At 26.3% G+C, this 27613-nt stretch overlaps 1 protein-coding gene across 3 annotated transcripts in view; it reads left to right on the plus strand.

Annotated features, from left to right (window-relative positions):
• The first annotated feature begins 4606 nt into the window (after window positions 1–4606).
• The window catches only part of LOC122504792 (ankyrin-2-like), an 85337-nt gene continuing 62330 nt past the window's right edge, over window positions 4607–27613 (plus strand). Inside the window, exons 1-2 of one of the 3 annotated variants that reach the window (XM_043616038.1) lie at window positions 4607–4980; window positions 18255–18356. In XM_043616038.1, the coding sequence (XP_043471973.1) occupies window positions 4939–4980; window positions 18255–18356 (144 nt within the window). In that variant the 5' untranslated portion in view covers window positions 4607–4938. The other 2 variants (XM_043616040.1, XM_043616039.1) reach the window with 2 other exon arrangements.

Below are 27613 nucleotides of genomic sequence, written 5' to 3' on the forward strand. Positions count from 1 at the left end.
ATATAAGAAAAAGAAAAAGATGTTTATTATACTTTGTGAGTGCAAAAAAATCCTGATTTAACTGGTTTGGTAAGTTATTTTAAGATTAGAATTCAATTATTTTTATTAAAATTTTAATTAAATTATTCGAAATAATTGAATTATTCTTTAAATTTTTCATAAAATGATTCAAAAAAATTCAATTATTTAGGTACAAAAATTTTAATAAACGGATTTTTTATTTAATAAAATTTATATTAACCCAAATTTTTTATTTATAAAAATTTTATTTAATAGAATTTCTATTTAATCCAATTTTTATTTAACTGTGTTTCTACTTATAGTTAGATTTTTAAGTTTTAGAATTTTTAATTCATGAAATCTCTAGTGGTTCGAACATTTATTATTATCACGAATTGTTATTTTATTTTATTCGGCAAAATATTTCGATATTTTAAAATTAACCCCTCAGAAATTATTAACAAATTAAAAAATAAAGTCTCGAACAAATGGAAATTTGGTGAAATAGAAATTCTGTTATTAAAAATTTGGATTAGTATATAGAAATTCAGTTGAATCAGAATTCGGTTAAATAAAAAATCATCGGTATAAAAGATCTGTTTAATCTAAATTTTATTTTATATTTTTATCAAATTCTGTTAAGTTTATTTTTTAAATATTTTATTTATTTAAATGTTTAATTTTTAAATTAAAATTTGTTTTTAATAAATTCGACTAAGGTTTTGACTAAGGTATTTTGGGAAATATTCATTCGCCCCATAAAATACAAATTTTTCAAAATGTTAAAAGTGTTAAAATTTCAGGGTTGCCACGCTTTTACTCATTTCAAATTCCCTGACTTTTCCAGGTTTTCCAGGCTAAAAAAACGGAATTTTTCCAGGTTTTTAAAACTACATTTTTTATATTTTACAAAATTTTTAATTCAAACCTTTTTGAAATTAAACATCTTATAAAAACTTGTTATAAAACATGAAAATATCGATCACTCCAATGCAATCGATATCTTCCCAGTGGGCAAAAAACCATCATTGTTTTAAAAACGTTCCAAAAACGTTTTTAGAACGTTTTATGTCTGCAAAATAATGTTCCAAAAACGTTCCATTGCTTTTAAAAAGTTTTAGAACCATATAACCTTTTGGGACATTATTTTGCAGACATGAAACGTTCTAAAAACGTTTTTGGAACGTTTTTAAAACAATGATGGTTTTTTGCCCACTGGGTTCATGTTTTATAATAATTAAAAATGTTGGACTGATAAAATCATCATTTTATACCTATTATTATTATAAGAATATTGTTACTGTAACTTATTCAAAATTACTTTCATTATTTTAATTCAATTATTGTTTTCCACAATTTTTAACTAAAATTCTTCTTTATAAAGTGTAAATTAATTATTATTAATAATTTCTGAAAAATTTCTTTCAACATTTTCCAATCCTTTTGTTTACAATTCAATTTTACGAAATTTCATCGATTATTCAGGTATTCGGAAATTCTTCACTTAAATATATATATTAGAAAATAAAAACTTGAAATAACTTTAAAAAAATTCAATTCAACTTTTACAAAAAAAATTAAATCTACAAAAGTGTGAAAAATTCAAACATTCAAAGATTATAATTTGAGACCTGCTTTTCAAAACTCAATTATTATCTAAAGTTTTAACTGAAATTCATATTTCAATCAATTATTATTAGAAAATTCTACGACAATTCAATTATTTAAATACAAAAAAAATAATTTATTGAATAATTGAATGTTTTTTACAATTCAACTCGCATTTAAAGAATTTTATAACAACAAATTTTTAAATAGGTAATTAAAATTCATTTGACGAATTTCAATAAAATTTTTAAGAATAATTTCATTTTTCGAGAAATTAGATTAAAAATGTATTAAAAATAATTTAATCTCTGTAAAAAAATTTCATTGAATTGAGAAAAGTTTTTGAAAATAATTGAAATTTTCTCAAGAATTTTATTAAATTTTTTTAAATACCTAATTGAAATATTGCCAAGAATTTTATTAAAATTTTTGAAAATAATTGAATTTTAGAGAAAAATTTTAATATTTATAAAAAAAATTGAAATTTTGACTATAACTTTTTTAAAACTTTTGACCATAATTGAATTTCTGCTAAGAATTTTATAACTTTTGAAAATAATTGAATTCTTGAGACGAATTTTTTAATAATATTTCTTTTTTAAATACCTAATTATTTTTAATACAAAAATAAATAATTTATTGAATAATTGAATGTTTCTCAAAATTGAATTCTCATAAAGAATTTTATTAACAAATTTTTAAATAATTGAATTCTTTTGACGAATTTTAATAAAATTTTAGATATAATTACATTTTTTGAAGAATTCGATTAAAATTGTATCAAAAATAATTGAAATTTTGCAATGAGTTTTATTATCTACGAAAATAATAATTGAATCCCTGTAAAAAATCGTATTACATATTTATAAAAATAATTGATTCTCTTTTAACATAAATTGAATATTTTTGAAAATAATAGATTTATTGCGAAAAAATTTATAAAAAATGTTTAAAATAATTCATTTTTTTTGGAAAATTTTATTAAAATAGTATATATTAAAAATCATTGACTGGAGGAGAATTTTTGAAAAAAAATTGAATTTGCTAAAAAGAATTTCATTAAAATTTTTGAAAATAATTGAATTTTGGAGAAAAATTTTAATATTTATAAAGATAATTGAAATTTTAACGATTAATTTTTTTAAACTTTTGACCATAATTGAATTTCTGCGAAGAATTTTATTACTTTTGAAAATAATTGAATTTCTTTGATGAATTTGAATAAAATTTTTAAGAATAATTATACATTTTTCGAGAAATTCCATTAAAATTGTATTACAAATAATTGAAATTTTGCGATGAGTTTTATTATTTATGAAAATAATTGTAAATCTATAAATTTTTTGATTATTTATGAAAATAATTGAATTATTGCGAAGAAATATTGTAAAGGCAACTCTTTTAAAATTGAATTAAGAAAATTGAATTAAAGAAAAATTAGATTTCAAGAATAAGCACAATGACTTTAGAAAACAATAATTTTCCAGGATTCCAATCAAAATTCCCTGACTTTTACAGGTTTTTTCAAGGTTTATAAAAATTCCCTGACATTTCCAGATTTTCCAGGTTTCCAGGTTGCGTGGCAACCCTGTAAAATATTGCTGAACTTATACTAGAAATTTATTTTTGATTTTTCGATTTCATTCAAATTGGAAAATTTTCCTGACAAAAAATAATATTATAATTGATAAATTCCCTTCCTAATTAATAATGTTAATAATATCAAATAATAATAATAAAAGACGTAGAAAACTAAATAATATAGAGGGGCAAAATTAAAAATACTGGGTTTAAAATATTCTGCAGCCTACAAATTAATCTTAAAATCGAAGTTTGATGAATTTTAATTAGAAATTCTTAAAAGTTTGAATAATTTTCGTAAAATCGAGTAATATACTTAACCAGGGTGTCTAGCGAACCGGGAATCCGGGAAAAACCGGGAAAACCCCGGGAATTTTTTTTTCCCGGGAAAAACCGGGAAACCCCCGGGAATTTTCTTTTAAATCCGGGAATTTTTTTATGAAGTACTTTATTATGTTGTTGGAAAAAATAGTTACATTTTTTCAACGCTTAACTTAATTTTTTTTCAATTTCGAATTGTATATTGATTCTCTTCGTATATTAGACAATGTTTTATTATTGTCCAATTAAGACCTAACTTATATGGGAAATGATTTTCGATGTGACAATCCAGTGGGCAAAAAACCATCATTGTTTTAAAAACGTTCCAAAAATGTTTTTAGAACGTTTCATGTCTGCCAAATAATGTTCCAAAAACGTTCCATTGCTTTTAAAACGTTTTAGAAACATATAACGTTATTGGGACGTTATTTGGCAGACATGAAACGTTCTAAAAACATTTTTGGAACGTTTTTAAAACAATGATGGTTTTTTGCCCACTGGGAAGCTTGTGCCAAATTTTTACAGTGATGCGACACCTGTTTTTGATTTTAAACATGAAATTACCGTCAAGTAAATCACAATACAATTCTTATTATAAGTTTTACAAATATTACGATTAAATTTACTGTAAAATTTTAGTTTTCAATTATCCGGGAAAATTATTTACATACCGGGAAAAAACCGGGAAAACCCCGGGAATTTTATATTTCTAAATTACTAGACACCCTGTTAACGATCAATTTGACATAAAATTGATGAGTTATTTCTTTTTGGGTTAGATTTTATGCATTTTTTTATTAAGTGAACCTTATTTACGGTTCAATTTTCATCAAATTGACGTCAAAATTTCTCAATTTAATGATCAAATGTAATAGAAAAGTGGATAAATTAATTAATTTAATAATGAATTTTACTAGGGTTAAATTTTGTTTTTCAATCATAAAGTAATTATTTTAACTTTTATTCACTTTACAGGTTTCGGTTAAAGTATCTTTCATACAAATTTTTAACTAACTGATCTAACAGCGAGTCACGGGTTTTCTTTTCTTGGTCCTAGTTTCCGAAAATAATTGTTTTTTATATTGTAAAAAATGGTGTCGGACGGTGTAATATACAGGTTACCTCTGCTACAGAAGTTTATATTTTATATAATTTTTTATCTACATAAAAGAATATTAAAAAACTTAAAGTTGAAATAAGAAAATAACATTAAATTTATTTTAAAAAATGTATTTCTTGATTTTAATAAACAATTTGGAATTAAAAATGTAAGTTATTTAGACAACGTTGACCTTAGACAGTAGAGCCTCTGCAAAAAACTATAAATATACGTGGAGCAACGTCTTCAGTATAGGTCATACACTTACCAAAACATGAATGTGTTCACAACTCCCATCGAAAGTGATACATATTTTTTTATTATAAGAAATGTACATAAAACTCTCTTATTCATCGATCTTAAAATTTGAGGTACAATTTTCATACAGAAATAAGTGCGGTTCTAAGAATAATTTATAATATGCTTTCTATTCGTTTTTCTTTAATAATATTAATATATGAATTTACTTCACTATTTCCACTGTTCAGATTAAATGTTGATCAGTTTTTAGTATTTTGCTTTTAATAATAAACTGTTTTACACAACACTATAGTTGAAGCTGAAACCTTTTACAGAATTATTAAATAGGTTAGTAAAAAAACTAATCAGTTCATAAATTATAATTTGGAAAAAATTAATGAATGTTATTATTAATATTCATTAGGACTTTTTTAATTTTATTTTGCTGACCTTAAAATTTAAAAGCATTCTATGATTCATTGTTTGTTATTAATTAATTATGTATATATTTTGACTTAGGTAGATTCAATTCAGAAGTGTGTCTAATTTAAAAAAAATTGAAAATCTGATGGAATCCAAGGATATCATTAAACCATTTAGGGTTTAGGAAACTAGTAATTAGTAATTAATTGTAATTTAAATTGTCTAACTTTTTCACTGTCATACGAAGAATGTATTCTTATTTCAACCAGGAATAATAAACATATATTTTTTGTTAAATACAGGGATGGCAACCGAAACCGATAACTGAAAAAACAGAAATTTTTAAAAAACCGAAAACCAGAAACCGAAACAAAAAAAAATTATCTGAAACTGAAAACTGTAAACCGAAACCCGTATTATAAAAATTTAAAACCCTTTATTTCAAAACCTAAATTTTTGAATTTTAATATAAAAGTGAAACTAAGTAGAACTAAAAATTGGACAAGTGCGGGGTTGCTCTCGCACTGAAATGGGAGAGATTCCGTACACCAATATTAAAATCATTTTTGGTACAAAAAAATAAATGAAAAAGAAACATTGAAGTATGGTTTGTCTAATTTTGTAAGCAATAAGTAGAGGAACCAAATTTTCTGATCACAAATAATTAATTTAAAAAAATTGTAAAAAAAAATTTTAAAAAAGTTTTTAAAATTTTCTTAAATTAATTATTTGTGATCAGCTTGTAAAAGTATACTAGCATACCAATTTTTGAAGAAAATAATAATTTATCATCATTTTCTATAGAAAATAATGATGAATTATTATTTTCTTCAAAAATTTCTATGGTCCCACTCTGATTTTTACATGCTTTCGATTGGGATAGGTTAGAAAAAAATAAAAAACACCGATTTTGAGATATATTGAAATTAAGAATTTGACCTTGAATTTCAAGGTCAAATTAAAAGAAAACAACTTTTTTTCATCACCAGCTTATAGCCCGTGAAAAACCCTTTAAAAATCACTATTCATACTTTAAATTTGATTAATTTTACTTATCAATATATTAAATCGAAAAAAGATATTTTCAAAAAAATCAAAATTTTGAAACTCCATAACTCAAAAAATATTTTATTAAATTAAAAAAAAATTATATTTACACTTCTACTAATAATAGTAACCTTTTTGGTGAAAGGAATTGGTTGCCTAGGTTTAGGGGTTATTACAAATAACTCATGTAAGTAGGCAATTGTCCTAATGGGCCTTGTCGTTTGACTTCGGGCTTATAATAATTAAAAATTGATAAAATCATTATTTTATATTATAAGAATATTGTTACTGTAATTCCTTCAAACATTATTTTCATCATTTCGATTTAAAAAAATTTTTTTAAAATAATTTTTTGAAAAAGTTTTTCGAGAATTTTCAAATCCTTTTGTTTATAATTCAATTTTACGAAATTTCGATTATTCTGACATTCTTTAATTAATTCATTTTTAAATTAATATTTATTAAAAAATTCTATACGAGAATTCAATTATTTAAATACGAAAATAAAAATTTTATTAAATAATTGAATGTTTCTTAAAATTCAATTCTCATAAAGAATTTTATCATTAAATTTTTAAATAATAGATTACTCTTAATATGAAAAATTATTAAATTGAGGAAAGTTTAGGAAAAGAATTGAATTCCAAAGAAGAGTTTTATTATTTATGAAAATAATTGAATAATAATCATTTATGAAAATAATTTGTAAATAATTGAATTTCTGCAATAAATTGTATTACTTTTGAATAAATAATTGAATTCTTGAGACGAATTTTATTAAAATTTCTTTTTAAATAATTCAATTCTTTTGTGGAGTTTTATTGAAATAACAGACATTAAAAATAATTGAATTTTGACAAATTTTTGAAATTAATTAAATTTCTACGTACAATTTTATTAAAATTATTTTGCCAAAAATTGAATTTGTTACAAAGAATTCAATAAGAATTTTTGAAAATAATTAAATTCTTTGAAGAAATTTAATAAAAAATATGTAAGTAATAAAATTCTCCAAAGAAATTAAATTATTTTAAAAAATTTTAACGAATATTTCGTCAAGAATTCAATTATCTTTATAAATAGCAAAATTTTTCGCCAAAAATTCAATTATTTTCAAAAAATTTAAATTAAATTCTTTGCAAAAATTTCATTTATTTTTAAAAGCTTTTTACATTTCAATATAATTTTCAAATATTCACTATTTTCATAAAATTTATCAAAAAATTTAATTATTGAAAAAAGTTTTTGATAAAATTCTACGAAAACATTCTATTTTCATAAATAATAAAATTTTATTTAGGAATTCAATTATTTTCACGACAAAATTTTATATATTTTTAATACAATTTTAAATAAATTCCTCGAAAAATGCAGTTATTCTTAAAAATTTTATTAAAATTTGACGAAAGAATTCAAATATAAGAAACATTTTTTTAAAATTCTCGTTAATGATTAAATTATCTTTATAAATAGTTAGCGAAATTCTTCTCAAGAATTAAATTATTGGCAAAAATGCTAATAAACTTATTCTTGTCAAACTTTCAATTGTTTAAACAAAATTTAATCAAATTATGAAAATTCTATTATTTTCATAAATTATTATTTAAATTCTTCTTAGGAATTCGAGTATTTTTAATAATTTTAATAAAATTCTTCACAAAGTTTTCAATTACTTTCAAAAATTGTTATAAAATTCTTTAATATAATAAATTTCAGTAAAATTTTAATTAAACTCCTTAAAAGAAATTAATTATTTTCAAAAGTTGTTAATAAAATTCTTTGTAAAAATTAAATTTTAATAAACATTCAATTATTGAATAAATTATTTACTTTTGTATTTAAATAATTGAATTCTCGTAGAATTTTCTAATAAAAATTGATTTAAATGAAATGAAAATGAATTACGATTAAAATTTTAGATAATAATTGAATATTAAAAGCAATATAGCATGAATTTTTAGAAATAATTGAATTTTGAAACGGTTTCAAATTCAAATCTTTGGAAATCTAAATTTTTCGTTCTTTTAAATAATAATTGATGTAAAGAAGAATTTTAGTTAAAAATTCTAGAAAATAATAATTGAATTGAAATGATGAAAATAATTTTGAAGAAGTACAACATTCTTATATAAAATAATAATTTCATCCCTTGGTTATCGTTAATTATTATAAAAACATGAAGAAATCGATTACTCCGAGTCGAAGACTCGGAGTGATTGACTTCTTTATGTTTTTAATAATATTCTTATATGTTATAAAATTTTAAAAGATTTGAATTTGAAATTTTTGAAAATCTTAATTTCAATGGAAAAATAATAATAAGTAAATAATTATGATAAATAAAACAATTGTTTTCGAATAATTTTACAATAATTAAAGAAATTCGCAAATATTCGAACATTTTTTTGAGTTTCTAATAATTTTTCGAGTGAATCAAAATATTCTTTAGTGGCAGGGAAAAGGTCAAAATTCTGTCTGGAAATCAGGCAAAAGTCATGGATCGAAATACAAATTTAAATTTTTGTGGCAACCCTGAAATAAAAATGTTTTATTAATCAGTTAATTTTTAAGTAATTCAGTTAAAAATTTTTATATATATATATATATATATAATTTATGTAAGGGATGGAAAAAATTTCATTTCTATGGAAAATCTATAAGTAATAAAGATATTGAGAATATTATTTTATATATTATATAAAAATGATAAATCTAATATTAAATTCATTAAAGTGTTATTTTTAACATTAACTTTGACAAAGCAATCTGAATGCGTACTTCGATTACTTGCAAAAGCGACTATTATGGATAAAGACTCCTATGACTGACGAAGCAACCCTCGCACTTCTTGCGCAATCGTTGACCCTCGAGTATGCGCTTTGAATACTTTATGGGGCGGCTCCTGTTGTGTGTTCGTCGTGTAAAACCGGCTTCGTATATAGTGATTTAAGCATTTTTCTCATCAAAAAATCTTCGAGAAATTAATCTTACAAGGAATTCCAAAATTTTCCTGCTTTTGGGAACTACACTCGACGAATGTCGAGATGGTTACTGACAGCACCAGCCAGGTACACTTGCTTTAGCATTCTTAATAAATTTCAACTTTTCAGAAAACTTAACTAGCCGGTTGTCTGTGTCTCGCCACACCGATCGAATTAGGGTTGAAATAGAATTTTAATTCAACTAAAATAAAAATATTGTCGCTTCATTCTTATACATTTATAGCATTTTATAGTAGAGAAAAAATGTTTCTTTTTTTAGATTAAATTTTTTTTAAATGTTGAATATAAAATCTGTTCTAAAATACTGATGAAAAATAAATGCAAATTCTATATTATTGTAAAGAAGAAAAACAAATTGGTTTGTTATATATATTTATTGCCTAATTTTTTTAATTATATACATATATATGTATATATATATATTTTTTAATTTAAAATAAAATTAAAAATTGATTTACATAAATTATATTTATTTCATTATAATATTTAAATAATATAAAATAATATTTACTGGTTGATTTAATTTTGACCAATTACATATTTTTTAATCTATATATTCAGCAAAAATTGAAATTATTATTATTAAAATTAATTATTAAGCGAATTGTGATAATGATTTTTAACCAAAAATTCCACTTTATTGACTCAAAATACGAAACAATATGTAAAAATATCAATCCTGCAAGTCAAATTATAGTGTTATTTTAAATAAATAAAACACAAAAAATTCATTTAACGTTTCCTACCGTCCTCATCAGAAACTATAAAAAATGTTTATTGTTAATAAGACAAATTAAAAATTACAAAACGAAATAAACAAACAAATTTTTTTTTAATTTTGCACTAAAACTAATATAACATTTACCATTAGAAATTTCGACTCAAAATAGTTTTATTTTAGAAAGTCATTTGAAAAATCGATTTATCCAATAGCTAGGAGTTAATAAAGATAATGGTTTTATAGTTCATCAATGAAATTTTTATGATATATAATTTTTTTTCTTTTTTTGATAGATATTTTGGTGATTATTATTATTACTAGCAAATGTTACACGCGGAACGTGCTGTTTAATTTATTATTATTTAATTATTATGCAAAATTATTTTCTAAAATTTTAATAAATTCTTCAAAACCATTCAATTATATTTTTAATAGTAAAATTCATTTATTTAAAAAAAAATTTAACGAAAGAATTCAATTTTTTTCTTAATTCGTTATAAAATTTTTCAAAAGAATTCAATTTTCTTCTTAATTCATTATACAATTTTTCAAAAGAATTGAATTATTTTCTAAAATTTTAATAAAATTCGATAATTAAATGTTCAGTTTTAATTATTAACAAACACGCTTATTTTAAAAACTTGAAAGAAATTATTCATAAAATTTAATTATTTTCAAAATTTTATAAAATTATTAAAGAAACTCCATTATTTAACAAAATTTTAAATGAACCATTGTTGCGAATTGCATGAACTCATGTTTTTTTTCACTGCAATGAAACGTATATTTTCTAAAATACATTGGCTTAAATTTTTCCTCGTTAAGCCATAAAAAGGTATTAAAATTGTACAAAAATAATCCGTCGACAAAACTATTTAATTAATTTTTAAAACAAAATATTTATAATAATTAACATTATTTTGGCAAAATTAAACATTTTTTAAAAAATATATTAGGGGTCATTCACATATTACGTGATACATTTAGGGGTGAGAGGGGGGTCAGCTAAGTATCACGCTTTAACAAATTTTCTATACTAAACTATAGAAAAAGTATCGCGCAGGAGGGGGGAGGGGGTCTAAAATACCTAAAATATTTATCACGTAATATGTGAATGACCCCTTATAGTGATACCTATAAAGCTTGTTTTATAAGTAATTTAAGGGGGTAGTCTGGTGTTCGAGCCTGTTTTGAAAGCATATTTCGGGAATTTTTTTTAATATAAAATAAAATATAATCAGATCAAATATTTTTACATCTATTTTTTATTATTATAAATTCTTAAAAAAAATTATTTCACTAGTTTATACTTTATATTGTTATATAGATATTTACAGTTAATGTTTATAACAAAAAAAAGAAGTAGGAGGCTGGTGCAGGTGATAACATCCGTTGGCATTGTCTAAATCAAAAAAATCAAATTGATTATTCTTCTGTACTTCAGTGGCTATGGCCCGAACTAGAACGAACCAGTTTAATTAATAATTAAAAATAACAAAATGGCGGACTTAAAAAAAATATAAATATAGTGAAATAATTTTTTTTAAGAATTCATAATAATAACAAACAGATGTAAAAAGCTTTGATGTGATTATATTTTATTTTATAATAAAAAAATAGAATTCCGAAATATGCTTTCAAGACAGGCTCGAACACCGAACTATCCCCTTAACATAGAATTAAAATATTTTATTTTGACTAATGTTGTCATATTTTTTTAAAACTAACAGTTCTTGAAGTTTGGTTAAAAAATAATAAAAAATTGAAATAAATATTTTTTTTAATGTAAAATATTTAATTTTAAAATACGAATATGTTTGTATATTTATACACTTAAAAAAATCTGTTTAAAGTTACCACATGCATCAGGGGTGTTTACGAGGTACACGCTGTGAGCGCTCTGAGCACGGGATATCCTCTCTTCTAACCGCATTGATTAGAAAAAGATACACTTATGCTCAGAGCGCTCACAGCATGCACCTCGGAAACACCCAAGGTTAAAAAATTTCTAGTTAAACTAACTAGAAATTTATGGCTTTTTTTAAATTTAAATAATTCAAATAAGTATTTAATGTTATTTAATGTTTTCGCTTTATTAAAGTTTTTTTATTACATATTTTAAATATTCAAGAAAAAAAAACCGCTGCCAAGTTGTATATTTTTTTTTATAATTTTGGTGCTCATTTCATGAACACTTTACTTCCTCATAGAGATAAAAATAATAGAAATATATGAATAACTTTTTATAAATATGGTAAAAGTGATTGAATCTTGGGTCAATCAATGTATTTTTAAATACCCTACAAGATAGTTACAATAATTTAATAGTTAAATTAAAATTTTCAAACAAGAAAGATGAGAAAATGTCATTTTCCACAATTTGTGATTTTTAAAATACCAATAGTTTCGAAATTTATTATCGAATTAGGTTCATAAATAGGTCAATCGAAGCGTTTTTAATGCTCTACAAGTTGGTTGTGAGACTTTTAAAATTACTTAGGATACATTTTTTTAACAAAATTTTCAAAAAAGTCTTATTTTCCAAAATTTTTGATTTTTAAAAGTTTAATATCTCCGGTTAATATGGACGAAAAATGTTCAATTAGGGCTCAAAAGATGCGTCTAAAAAAACTCTAAAAAATTGTGGACAAACATTTATAGGTATCCTAACATTTTTTTAAAGTTATGGGCAAAAAACGTTTTTTTGCAAAATTAAAAATAAAATTTAGTTAAACTTTATTAATATCCCTATTGAAAATCCCCATATGGGAAACCACATGGGATCCTATGTCAAAAACCATGTAAAACCCTACTTCCATGAAGGAAACCACGTGGTTTACCATGTGGTTTCCCATGTCAAACCATATGGAAAATTGAGACAGGATTTTAGTTAGGAATAGACATGGGAAATTTGAACAGTTCATCTATGCATAAAACCATATCAAATCCCACATGTTTTTCCCAGTCAAATCCTAAACCGAATCCCATGTGAAAAACAGTATCATTTATTTATAATTATTTTCCCAAGTCAATCCCCAAGTGAAAAACAGTATCATTTATTTATAATTATTTTCCCATGTCAAATCCTAAACCAAATCCCATGTGAAAAACATTATCCGCCTTATTGAATATCCCTACATGGGAATCCACTTGGAATTTTACAAGGGATTTCACATAGGATTTTATATGGGAATTGACATAGCATTTCATGCAAGATTTCACCTAGGATTTAATGAGATATCACATAGTATTTTATTAAAGATCCAATGAAGAAATTTTCAAAGGATTAAAAATTATTTAATAAAAAATTAAATAATAAATAGTTTTAGTGTTACAAGTCATCAAAAAAGTAAAAAAACGATAATTTGAAACACGTCTTCTCTGCTACAGGTTCTCAGCTTTTATATACTTCCAGAATCGTCTCAACAGCGAGAGAAGTCACTTTCGCCACCTAGCGGTGAAAGTATAGGAGCGACAGTAATCTTTAACATTACTAAGGAAACCATGTGGAATACCACGTAGGATTCCATGTGGTTTCCTACGTGGGGATTTACATGGGATTTTACTTAGAAATTTAAGTAGAAATAAATTCCCAAATGAATTCCTAAGTAAAATCCCATGTAAATCCCCACGTAGGAAACCACATGGAATCCTACGTGGTATTCCACATGGTTTCCTTAGTAATGTTAAAGATTACTGTCGCTCCTATACTTTCACCGCTAGGTGGCGAAAGTGACTTCTCTCGCTGTTGAGACGATTTTGGAAGTATATAAAAGCTGAGAACCTGTAGCAGAGAGGACGTGTTTCAAATGATCGTTTTTTTACTTTTTTGATGACTTGTAACACTAATACTAGATATATATTATTTAATTTTTTATTAAATAATTTTTAATCCTTTGAAAATTTCTTCATTGGATCTTTAATAAAATACTATGTGATATCTCATATTAAATCCTAGGTGAAATCTTGCATGAAATCCTATGTCAATTCCCATATAAAATCCTATGTGAAATCCCTTGTAAAATTCCAAGTGGATTCCCATGTAGGGATATTCAATAAGTCGGATAATGTTTTTCACATGGAATTTGGTTTAGGATTTGACATGGGAAAATCATTATAAATAAATGATACTGTTTTTCACTTGGGGATTGACTTGGAAAAATAATTATAAATAAATGATACTGTTTTTCACATGGGATTCGGTTTAGGATTTGACTGGGAAAAACATGTGGGATTTGATATGGTTTTATGCATAGATGAACTGTTCAAATTCCCCATGTCTATTCCTAACTAAAATCCTGTCTCAATTTCCCATATGGTTTGACATGGGAAACCACATGGTAAACCACGTGGTTTCCTTCATGGAAGTAGGGTTTTACATGGTTTTTGACATAGGATCCCATGTGGTTTCCCATGTGGTTTCCCATATGGGGATTTTCAATAGGGATATCAGAAAGTACTCTCTTCTTATGTCCGCAGGTGAGATCTACAATTTAAAAAAAAATTCAACCCAAAAGCTCTTCATGATTTCGAGATATTTATGAAAATGTGATGTTTACACACACACACACACACACACACACACATACGGAATGAAATTTTTTAAAAATGTAATTTTTGAACTCCTGAGGTCAAATAACATAAAGATATGTCAAAAAATCGAACTCGAAAAATTTTGGTATTACAATACTTCCTCTATGAGGAAGTAATAATTCTCATATATATTATATTATTTTATTATATAACAGAGATCTTTTGGTGTAACAGATAAAATAAAGGTTTCAAAAGTCCTCTGCTCCTGAAGAAGTTAAATTTAAAGAAACCATAACTTTAATAATTACTTAATTAACAATAATATTAAATTTACTTAATTTAAAAATATTTAATTAACTAATATTTAATTAAATAATAATTAAATTTAATAAGAAATTTTTTCCACTTATGCCAAAGTGGTGTTCTTTAGGGTTCAAATGATATTTAAAATTATGTTAGTCGTTGCACAAAGTTTAGAGCTGGAAATTGAGAAATTAAAGCACTTCAGAACTTCATTTCATTAGTAAGGCATTTGTCTTGTTTGTAATTGAAGGTTAAAGTTTTAACAAGTAAGTGTAAAAGTCGAATGAAACTCTGTGCAACGACTGACATAATTTTAAATTAATAATAATAATTTTAAAAGTTCTTTATTTATTAGTGATTGTCATACAAGAAAAAAATCGATTACTTTGGTTTTGAGAAAAGTCACTTTTTAGAAGAAATTTCAATTTATTTAATGTTTTCGCTTTATTATGACGTTTATTTTTACTACATATTTGAAATATTCAAGAAAAAACTAATTTCTGCTTCTGAAGACATTAAATTTAAAAAAATCATAACTTCCGTAATTTTGATCAAATAAAAATATAAAAAACAGGTATTTACTTATTTTTCATATATAGAAATAAAAAAAATTGTTTTAATAATTAAAAAAAAAATTTCAGTGAACATTTCACGGAAAATGCCCCAAATAATAAAAATAAAAAAATCACATGAGTGAATCCATGTGAAGTGATCAAGGTAAAAAAAAGGTTTTTTTCTAAAAAACTGGGGAACTAGTAGAAGTTCTAGTAAAGTAGATGCATGGTAATAATTCTTGGTGAAAATGTATTCATCCGTTTAGATAAATATTTTCTGAGGGGGAGGGGATCAAATTTTTTAGGTTTTGCTGTGCTTTTTTTAATATTTATTTTCTCTTCAAGTTTTAAATATGGTACTTTTTGTTAATATTAATTTGAATATGTTTTTTCAAAAAATTTTATGACCGAAAAAAATAAAAGTAAAGAATAAATTTGACTTTTTTGAGATACGATTTATTTAAAAAATCTATTGGTTATGTGTCCTTCTGTGATCCGTCGGGAATTATCGGTACGGCTGCACGCGCAAGGCCCAAAAACATACCAATCTTCAAATCACGATTTCTTTGTAAATACAAATGTCAGAAAATTAACAAATATTCCATTCGAAAGATCATTAAATTCTACGATTAATGATACGTAACTGAAAATTTTAATAATTTATACAAAGATTGCAGCGATCGACAAATGTGACAAAACAATTTAAATAATAAAAATTTTTTTGAAATTTTTTCAACCCCTGCACATTTTTTAAAAATTATAAAAAAAATTTAAAACTTATATAGATGTGATCATTCAAGTCTCATCTTTAATTTAAGACCAAAAGAGTTCAAAAATCTTAATCGGTTAGCGAGATATCATTATAAACGGCCGAGCATTTTAAACTCTTTTAGTCTTAAACTAAAGATGAGACTTGAATGATCACACTTATGTAAATTTCAATTTTTTTCTACAATTTTTAAAAAATGTAGGTATATTTTCACAATATAATGTTAAAATTTTTTTTTTTTAATTTTCTGGATATTTTGGTCTATGAAGTTTTTTGAAAATAACATTAAAGAATCACGGCGGGCGTGATTTTCGCTCACTGGAACATCAAAGATCTTTAAATCCTTAGTTTACTCTATATAAGAATTTGTACACTGAAAAAAAAGTTCTGGTTGGAATTATCAGAAAACCTGTTTTTAACTAGAATTTCGTGTTAAATATGCCCTAACTAGATTTTTTCTGGTTAGGTTAACCAGAATTCTAGTTAATTTAACCAAAATTCTGGTTGTTTTAACTAGAAGATTGTGTTAAATATACCCTAACCAGAACTTTTTTTCAGTGTAGATGGGAAAATGAGTCTAGATTGTTTTAACTTTTGAAAATTAGTGACTTATGCTCAAAAAAGGTGTTTTTAGCATAAATCACTAATTTTTAAAAGTTAAATAATACTAGCAGGATCATATAAGCTTTAGCAGAAGCCAAAGCAGATATATTCGATTATTGCGTATATCAACTCTCGAAAAACTAGAATGCAGTTTTCGAAACTTTTTTAAAATTATTATTGATTTAAAAATAGACTAAAAAAAGAAAAAACAAAATTAGTTTCGACTTTGTTTTTTAACAATACCTATGTAATAAAAATTTTTAAATTACATTTATTTTAAAAATTTTAAATTACACTGCAAGCAGAAACAATTGGGAAGAAATTTTGAGATATGCGCAGAAGACTTGAACGCATTGCGGATTTCGAAAAATGAGAACAGCAGTCATAAACTTTCATGAAGTTTTTCTAAAGTTTATTGCACTCGTACAGTCTTTCGTGAATTCAACGGACGTTTAAAAAATGCAGTTGGAAATCTTCTAAAGCTTAAATGACTTATAATAAAAATTTTATATACCTTTTAAAGACGAATTTGTAAACAGTTCGAAATTAAATCAGAAACCAACGTTCTCGCACTGAATCGTATTGAATTTTACAGACTCTATAACTCGTTCCTAATGTTTTAACAACGATTCTCAGTTATTAAAAATATTAAGTAAAATTCAACCAAAAATGGGTCCCGTCTAAAAACGTGAATAGTTTATGAAAGTTTCAACAACTCTTTTCCTGTGTAGGTTTAGAAACAGAATTGTCTTTTAACTTGATACTTCTTATAGAACTTACAAAAAAAATTGAAAAATAATTTTTCTTAACGGCCATGATCCACTTTAAAGCTTTGAAACTACCCCTTGAAGTTATGCGGGCGTGTAACCACTTAATCAATGCTTATAAGAAGAATATTAGTAACAAACAAAAAACAAATAATAAGTTGACAATAGGTATAAAATTATTGTTTATTTTCAAATAATGAATATACTCCATTGAGCAATTCCATGGTAAGTGATCATGTGAATTTCCTTCTAGTATGGGATTTTGATGAAACTGTGCTTTATTGTTCTCTTGAAAGCAACTAAACTTTTTTGGAAACATATTCATAAACATAGAAGATATACAACTTTTCAATTTTTTAGCATTTTTTCTATGAAACCGCAAAACTTTTTATTGGTGAAAATTGAGATAATTTTTTTTTAAATTGTCTATAAAAAACACTTTTTCCACTAAAAAATTTTGAAAGAAAATTTATTCGATACTTTGTTGATATTGAATAAAAAAAATTTTATTTTCGATTTTTGAAAAAACTCTACTTTTATTTGGGTTAATTTTTTTGTGGTGGTAGTATATACTTACCTCTGAGTGCGCTGTGAGTATCAAAATGATCTGCATAACTTTCCGGGAAATAAATAAAAATGTACTTTTATTCATTTTTATTTATCCAAGTTGTATTATTTTTCAGACTGATAATACCACTGCATTTCTTCGCGCTGCTCGCTCAGGAAATCTTGAAAAAGTGATTGAATATCTTGACACTGATCTAGACATTAACACAGCTAATTCAGTAAGTAAACTTTTAAAAATTATTTGTTTTGAAAATGTATTCGTCTTATATCACTCTGGCCACAGAGAGTACATCTACCAAAGAATCATCTAAAAATAGGCGCATTTCGGTAATTCTTCATGTAGTTGTAATTTTTAAAAAGTGGAATTTTTATTCAGTAATGTTTTAGAATATATATTACATTTTAGTTTCTATGAACAAAAAAATTGTACCCTTTCAGCATAAAAAATTTGAACAAGTTCTAATGTATGACCTTTTACAAGAAAATAAATAGGTGGGCAATTCCACGTGAGATTTCAGTCGACCTCTTAAAATCGGCAAAAAATATTTTTTTTCTATTCTGTATTGAAAAAAACAGATACGTATTTTTTTATCTTTTTTTTTGAGGTCAAATTTTTGAGTTATGAATTTTCAAAATTTTCGTTTTTTAAATGTAGGTATATTTTTAATGTCAGATAACTCAAAAAATATTGCTTCTTTTCATTTTTTGACAAGAGAAAAAAAGTTTTGTTTTTCTCTCTACATTTGAATAATCATAACAAAAAAATTTTTTTTTCATTTTTTATTAAAAAAATAAAAAAATTTTATAAACAAATTAATATGATTTTGAACAAAATTAAAAAAAATATTTTTTACATGTAGAATTAAGGGGTTAGACCAGCCTAACCGCATAATAAAAAAAAGGCATTCGGCTTTTTTTATTGCCATCCTCCCCAACAGCACCGAAACTTTCGGATTTATTTAACCCTTTGAGGGGGACATTATTCATATGGACAGATTTTCTTTACAACTCATGTCTTAATATTTTTGGGGTCGCTGATTCCGAATTTGAAGTTAGTTTTTAAAAATTCAAAATGGCGGATCCAATATGGCGGACATTTTTATTTAATTAATCGGATTTGCTAGAAAATGTTTACTCGGTGGTTTTTGGGGTCGCTGATTACGAATCTGATGATAGTTTTTAAAAATTCAAAATGGTAAATCTAACATGGCGGTCAATTTTGTTTTAAATTAATTGGATTTACTTAAAAATGGTTATTTGGGAATTTTCGAAGTCACTGATTTATAAATTTCTCCGCTAATTATTAACCCACAATCTAAATTTTAAAATAAACTAAACATTGGTAATCAGGGACTATAACAACCTTCGAGTAACAAGTTTCGTGACAATCAAATAAATTTTTACATTTGTCATCTGACATATTGGATCCGCCATTTTGAATTTTTAAAAATTAATACATCAGATTCGTCATCAGTGATCCCAAAATCCCCCGAGTGACAAGTTTCAGGTAAAACTAGACAATTTAAAAAAAATCTTCCGCCATATTGGATCCGCCATTTTGCATGTTTAAAAACTAACATCAGAATCGTAATCAGCGACCCCAAAAGCCCCCGAGTAAACATTTTCAAGCGAATCCGATTAATTAAAAAAAAATCTTTCGACATATTGGATCCGCCATTTTGAATTTTTAAAAACTAACATCAGATTCGTAATCAGCGACCCCAAAAATCTCCGAGTAACAATTTTTAGTCGATTTTAAAATGTTTAAAAAATTCGTGATTTTTAACAATAATTTATGAATTTTTTTAAACTATAAGAATTTTTTTAACATGATCTAGGTTACATATTTTTAAAGCCCTATTCTTCCTGAAGAGAACGCACTAAATTTGACTGAAAAATATTAATTTTTGTCAAAGATATTGAGGTTTTTAAAGGTGGGACGTATACGTCCCACCGCCCCTCAAAGGGTTAATCGGGACATTTAAATCTTTACATAACTTTCAATAAACATTGTAATTACATATTCCGAACATTGCAAGTAAATATTTAATAAATTTTTAGGAAAGTTTCGGTGATGTGGGGGCTGTGAAGGAATCTATATAAGATTCACAAAAGGATAAGAAAATATTATAATAAGCAAAATACAATGGTTCCTACATGGGATCCTACATAGGTTCCTTCAAAAATGTCAATAAAAGCTTTCCTGTACAGGATTCCATGTAGGTCTCTACGAGGTAAAATTTTTGTGAAAAATCTGATGTTAAGGTCAGATAGGTCATACAGGACAAGTCAAGGATCCCCAGCGGATCAGTTAGAGCTCCGTTGAGGATCCTGCGTACGGGAATTTTAAGCTGGCAGAAGAAATATTATTTTTGTAAAACTATTAAGGATGGAACTTTTTGGTTTTTATTAAATTAAATTACATAATATTCATCTTTAAAAATATATAATATTACATTTTTAAAAAATTTAAAAATATTGGAGACGATTTTTATATTGTGCGCCCGTGAGGCGCACGTCACCTTGTGCAGTTTAGAATATGACGTGTACATTTTTTGAGGTAAATTTTGAGAAATATAGTTTCGAGAAAAACGCAAAAGATGTTAAGAAAGCACTTTATAGCTGCATAACTTAGAAACTTTTCAACATACTTCTTATTCAGCTATTCCTAGGCCATAGTAATCTTCTCCTAAAGTGAAAAAAGTCTTGGCCTTCTTTTTGTTGATCTCTTTTCAATTTTCGAGCCTCCTTTGTGGCCTCTTGCGTTCTTCAATTTGAATTAGTTATTGACTCCAACTCCTATTGTTTTTCAACGTTTATGGGTTTTACGTAAAAATTGACAAATTTTATTTTTATGACGATTTGAAAAAGATTATGTAAACTATATCACTGATTTATTTCGACTACCTAAAGAAATCGTTAAGGTTTCGAAATGTTGGAGAAAAAATACAATAACATTTGGTCCAAATGAATTCGTTTTATTTACCATATAAGATATAATAATATAATATAATAATTTGAAAAGGTTGATGGGCGTTGCGGACTCGCTAGGCGGTTAAGCGGCTCTCGACTTCTCTCAATTAAATAGTCATAACTATTGTACATAATTATTTGAATATTGTCATCGGGATTGTTGTAAATTATTCCTAATAAGGCTTCATACTTTGAAATTAAGTAAAAAATTATATTATTAAAGTTTCAAGTGGTCTAATTCCTCAAAACTTGTTCTTGAACATGTTTATTTATGTTTATGTGCAGTAAAAATTAAACTCCGTAAAGAATTAGTAGGGAAGTACCGTCGAATATAGGGTAACTTTGGACATGTGAACATTTCTGTAAATATTTGTAATTTCCATTGTACCTAATTGTTTTCATAAGAATTTAGCATTTCTGTTGCTTTACCTAACATTCAGGGAACATATATGACAGTTGAGAAATAAAAATAATCGAAGAAAAAAATTAATTCAGTTGGAAGTTATTGAACTTTGTGAAAAAAACTTAATATATAAACGATCATATATGTATAAGGTAAAAGCAATTTCTTTTTTGAAATTTAATCTACTATTTATTGACATAAAATTGACACTAATTTCAATAACCTAAATTCAAAAATAATTTCGTAAATGATTTTTATTTAAGAAAATGTAATTTTGTAGGGTATTATAACTTCGGACATGTGCAGATACACGTTTTCTGGCGTTGATTACAGTAAATTGAGTTAATGTTTACTTCTATTAAATGTTTAAAAGCTTTAAAAATATATGAGGAGCAAGTTTTCAAATCTTGATAAATCCATATTTTCTTATTTCGAGAAAATTAAACAAATGACTTTTCTCACATAACCACTATAATAGTTAATTTTAAATTAAAAAATTTGTATTAATTTATTTTTATAACAATGTTTTTATATTTAAGACGTTGTTTTTAAATAAACATTATCATAATTAAGTGATTTAAAGGTTTTGGTAATTTTTTCTAATAAAAAACATAAAAATTATAAGTCATCTTGGTTATGTCGAAAAGTTTTTAAATTAAAAATTGGTTGTTAATAAAATTTTTTTTAAAAATTTAATAGTGACAGGTCGATTTGTGAGGTCTTTAAAATATTAAATTTATGTTTATCTCAATTTTTCTAAAAATGGATTTATCAGCTTTTGCATATTTGCTCCTCACATGTTAGGCTGAAAAGACGAAAACGGCCAATGGACGAAAAAATAAGCGACACCTAGTTTTGGTAAGAGCATTTTTGTTGACAGTCGAACATTACTTCCTATGGACTTGTTTTAGTTCTAGCATGAAGGGCACGATTCTTTTTACTCTGAACAAAACGTAACCCTTCGACCACTTTTTACTTTTATTATCGGCCATCCACGTTACCAACATATCCCAGATAACAATCGTGCGTCGCATTTAAACGCATGTTTCTTGCACTAACTGCGACTTACCAGATGAGTCGGTTCATATACGCATCTTACTATCGTCTGTGACGCTGGTAATAATGCGAGTGTTGTGAACTGCATTTCGTAAGCGCCTGTGATACAAAATGATAAGCATGTTCCGTTCACAAGTGCGACTTGCTAGAAGAGTCAATCCATACGCATTTTACCATCCACAGTGCGAATGCTGTGAATGCGTGTGCAGTGAACTGCACTTAATACGCACGCAATTAATGATGCGCAACCACCCGTATCGGCAATCACACATTTTATAATGGCGACAGCATTGTTTGTGGTGTGTTATCAAAATAAGTTTTTATTGTGATTTCATTTTTTATTGTTTTTTATTGCGATATTATTGTGAGGAATTATTGTGGATTTAATTTTTAGTACTGCAGCAAAATAAGAAAGTTAAATTTAATTTGTTTAAAGTACATATATATTTTTGTTGTATTAGATATAACCTCAAAAAAAGAATTTGGAAGTTTTTAACAATTTCAATTCCAAAATTGTACTGAAATATTAAATTAAAATCGTTTTTATAAATAACATTTTAATTTAAAAAAAATTACTAATGTCAATAATCTTTTCTTTTTATTTAATTCAAATAAGGCTGAAGTATAAATATAATTTATTCGCATTATACCGTCACGCATGTGCCCATCACAATATGCGACAGTTATGGATCGCATATGATGACGCATCTGAGTGGTCCAGTGAACGCACATAGTGCGGATAAATCGGCACGCGTGCAGATGATATTAGTAGCACACAACGCGCATTTTGTTATCTGGGATCTCTTACCCAGTGGGCATACTTGTTCAAAAGACGTCCTAAGGATGTCTTTTTGCGGACGTCTTTTGGACTTGTACAAAAAGACGTCTTTAAGACGTCTTAAAGACGTCCTATTCATGTTCTATGTCTTGGCCATTAGATGTCTTTAAAGTGTCTAAAAGACGTCTTTTTCATTCAACATTTGAAAATAGAAAAATTTTCATAAATAGAAAATATTATTTCCTAAGATCAACTTGGACTTAGAAATTCATGAATGTGAAATTCATTGGAATTTTTCTAAGTTAAATTCATTTCATTGACAAGGGAGATCGATAACTTTGTAGAGGTTCATATCTCTCTTGAACGGCTGAGGTGCTTAAGGCGCAGTGCTTCAAGCCCAAGGTATCCGAGTTCGATCCCAGCTTCGTAGGAATTTTTTCATTATTTCTCCACATTTTAGAAAAAATAAAATTAAACTTAAAATAAATTTAATACAATGTTACTGAATTTCAACTTAGAAAATGTTATAGAAGAAATGTTTATTTAAGATCTGAAGGAATGTAAAAAGGACGTCCAAAAGACGTCTTAAAGACGTCTTTTAGACGTCCCTTTTATGTCTTTTAGACGTCCAAAAGACGTCTATTAGACGTACTTTAGACGTACTTTCTTATGTCTTTTAGACGTCTTTTGGACGTCTTTTGGACCAGACATAGAACGTCTTTTAGACGTCTTTTAGTTGTCTTTTTGATGACTCAGAGACATTGCCATCATTGTCCCCGAATCGTCCGCGGACAAAAAGGAACGTCTTTAAGACGTCCCTGTGCCCACTGGGTATGTCCTGATTGGACCGTTCAACTAATCCTTTGCTGTAGGAATGACAAGGCCTAGTTCGTGGACCATTTTTAATCCAGGCCATATCTCTACAAGGTTGTTAATAATTTGATTCCGAAATTCGCGGCCATTGTCTGCGATTGCAGAATGTACGGAGCACACAATATACAGAAAATGTCTATAAGATTTTATGCGACTTAGCTGTTTTGGACTTCAATAGTCGAAGCAATGTAAACTTTGTCAAGTGGTCCTGATAATACATTATGAAGCGAAACCCACCATCCTTTTCACTTTGCATGTCAATAAAAATCCACTTGGCACCTATTGTTCATTTCATTAGATAATAGTGGATGAAAAACTAACTCTCGTTTTTAGTCTTCTTTTTTAACTGACATTCCTCACCCAATGACAAAATGTTTTCAATAACTGGTTTCGAAATATTTACATACTTTTTCTTCAACTCGGCTTCCATAACTGATAAAAAGATAAATAATATTTATTATTATCCAAATATTAATTAATTAATGTCCAATATACAAAAAATCTTTCACTTTGAAAAAATATCGTATTTCACGCTGGCCATTGTCAATTTTTGTATTTTCAATTAATTTTTCGTTGTCTCGGATTCTCACAACATCAAATCCTCTCGAACTCGTCGATATTGTTTCTTCGTAAGTGGTTCTTTATTAATTTGTTTATTTTTAGATTCATTTACTTCTGATAAAATTAATACGTACTTTTCATCAGTAAGAATATTATCGGAATTAAGATTTTTTAAATACCCTACTGGAAAATCCAATATAGGTCCCTGCAAGGAATTCTATAAGGATCCCATGTAAATTACTATAGGATTCTTCATAGGAATCTATGTAAGTTCTTATCAGGAAATTTCCTGTAGGAAAAACATGTTTTCCTACAGGGTTCTATATAGATTCCTATAAGGCTCATATGGGAATGTAACAGGATGACCTATAGTTTTCTATATACACTGACACTGAGAGAAATGGATAGTTGGAATTTGATGGTTAAAAAAAGATTGTTCGTGGTACTGTCATTATGTTACTAGGTACAATCTACTATCCACTTTTTACAATCTAAGATGTTACCCGAGAACATATAAATATACTAACTTTCTGATTGTAGTCATTACTATCAAGTATTGTCGAAATTTAATATCTTCTAATCTTTTTTTATCCCCTTTTTTTAATCTCTTTACTTCCAGCAGGGTGGACAATTTTGTAAAAAATATTGCATTTTTGTGGAATATGGAATCTTTGATTCCAAATTTTGTCATTTAGTTAATTATTTTTGTTATAGTTAATCAAAGACTATAAAATTTATACATGTTTATAACCTCAAAATTTTAAACGATTGAATTTTCTTTTAAAATGCCCAGTGGGCACAGGGACGTCTGAAAGACGTCTTCAAGACGTCCCTTTTTGTCCGCGGACGATTCGGGGACAATGATGGCAATGTCTCTGAGTCATCAAAAAGACAACTAAAAGACGTTCTATGTCTGGTCCAAAAGACGTCCAAAAGACGTCAAAAAAAAGAAAGGACGTCTAAAGTACGTCTAAAAGACGTCTTTTGGACGTCTAAAAGACATAAAAGGGACGTCTCAAAGACGTCTTTTTGACGTCTTTTGGACGTCCTTCACGGAGAGAAATTTATACTAGTGGGTAACATAATTGTGGTTAGGGTGACCATCTTTAATGCTACGTATACAGACAGCTATCTAGATAGTCACCGTTACCATCAATATCATCAGGAGTAACATCTTGGTAGTACGGGGTAGCATAACTATATATTTTTTTAGCATCTGTGATGGTTGGCAGTAGCATAATGATAGTATCGTGTAACATCATCTTTTAACATCAAAATCTGACTATCCATTTCTCTCAGTGTTTTTACATTCCTTCAGATCTTAAATAAACATTTCTTCTATAACATTTTCTAAGTTGAAATTCAGTAACATTGTATTAAATTTATTTTAAGTTTAATTTTATTTTTTCTAAAATGTGGAGAAATAATGAAAAAATTCCTACGAAGCTGGGATCGAACTCGGATACCTTGGGCTTGAAGCACTGCGCCTTAAGCACCTCAGCCGTTCAAGAGAGATATGAACCTCTACAAAGTTATCGATCTCCCTTGTCAATGAAATGAATTTAACTTAGAAAAATTCCAATGAATTTCACATTCATGAATTTCTAAGTCCAAGTTGATCTTAGGAAATAATATTTTCTATTTATGAAAATTTTTCTATTTTCAAATGTTGAATGAAAAAGACGTCTTTTAGACACTTTAAAGACATCTAATGGCCAATACATAGAACATGAATAGGACGTCTTTAAAACGTCTTGAAGACGTCCGCAAAAAGACATCCTTAGGACGTCTTTTGAACAAGTGTGCCCACTGGGTGACAGGTCAATGCTTGCACGAGTTATTCTCATTTTACAATAAATTTTTTTAAGTGTTGGAAAGTCTTTGAAATTTGTAGGTTAAATGAGATTTCTGATATTATCGCCCAATAGAACGGCACTGACTGGTTTAAAAGACCTGAAATAGGTAAACAAACATTTTTCAACAAAGTTTTCTCTTAACGTTTTACAAAATCTGCTTACATACACTGAATAAGCGTCTTCTAAAATATAATAACCGAAAAGATTGTTTAAATCCATGCGTAAACGGTATTATAAAATGAAAAATTGGAAAGTACTGTAATTCAAAGTATACGACAGCTCGGCCATTGTTCTCGCTCTGCATACTTCTGCCCTCTTCTGGCGATTGGCAATAATCTCTGATGGTATAACCCCAACCAACCATTTTTAACATCAAAGATTGTTATTTGTACAATTAAATTTCAATAATCTTCTGATACAGGAAGGAAGAGTAAGGAGACCGAACTCTGCTTCTACAAATGTCTGAGAAATATGCACGAAAAGTGCCAGACTCACTGTGTTCTAGTTGATCACCAATTAAGTCGATCATGCGCATTGAACTAAAGTTCAGTGTTGACATAGATGAAAAGTGTGGTTATGTCAAGGTAAATATTACATAGTTTAAACAGTGTTAATTTTAAAAGCAAATTTATTTATTTGCAATTGTGATATTATTTAGATTTTCAAAATAATTTAATAATATATTTATGAAAAGGGAAAAATTTTGCGAAAATGGTTAAGAAGAATTGTGTTTATAACTAGAGTATATTTACATACCGTAGAAGGATAGAAGAGACTAATGTTTTTAGACTCTTTTTCTTTCTTTACATCCTGGCACACATCACGACATTTTTTAAATAAAATATATAATTATTAAAACGAAATGTTAACATTGTTATGTTAACATTATTATGTTATGTTAACATTTGAACAAATGTAAACATTAGATCTATGGAGAATTTTACTCGCAATTTATATGGAATATTTATGGTTTCT

This window comes from Leptopilina heterotoma, unplaced genomic scaffold, assembly GCF_015476425.1.
Source record: "Leptopilina heterotoma isolate Lh14 unplaced genomic scaffold, ASM1547642v1 Lhet_32, whole genome shotgun sequence".
Lineage (NCBI taxonomy): Eukaryota > Metazoa > Arthropoda > Insecta > Hymenoptera > Figitidae > Leptopilina > Leptopilina heterotoma.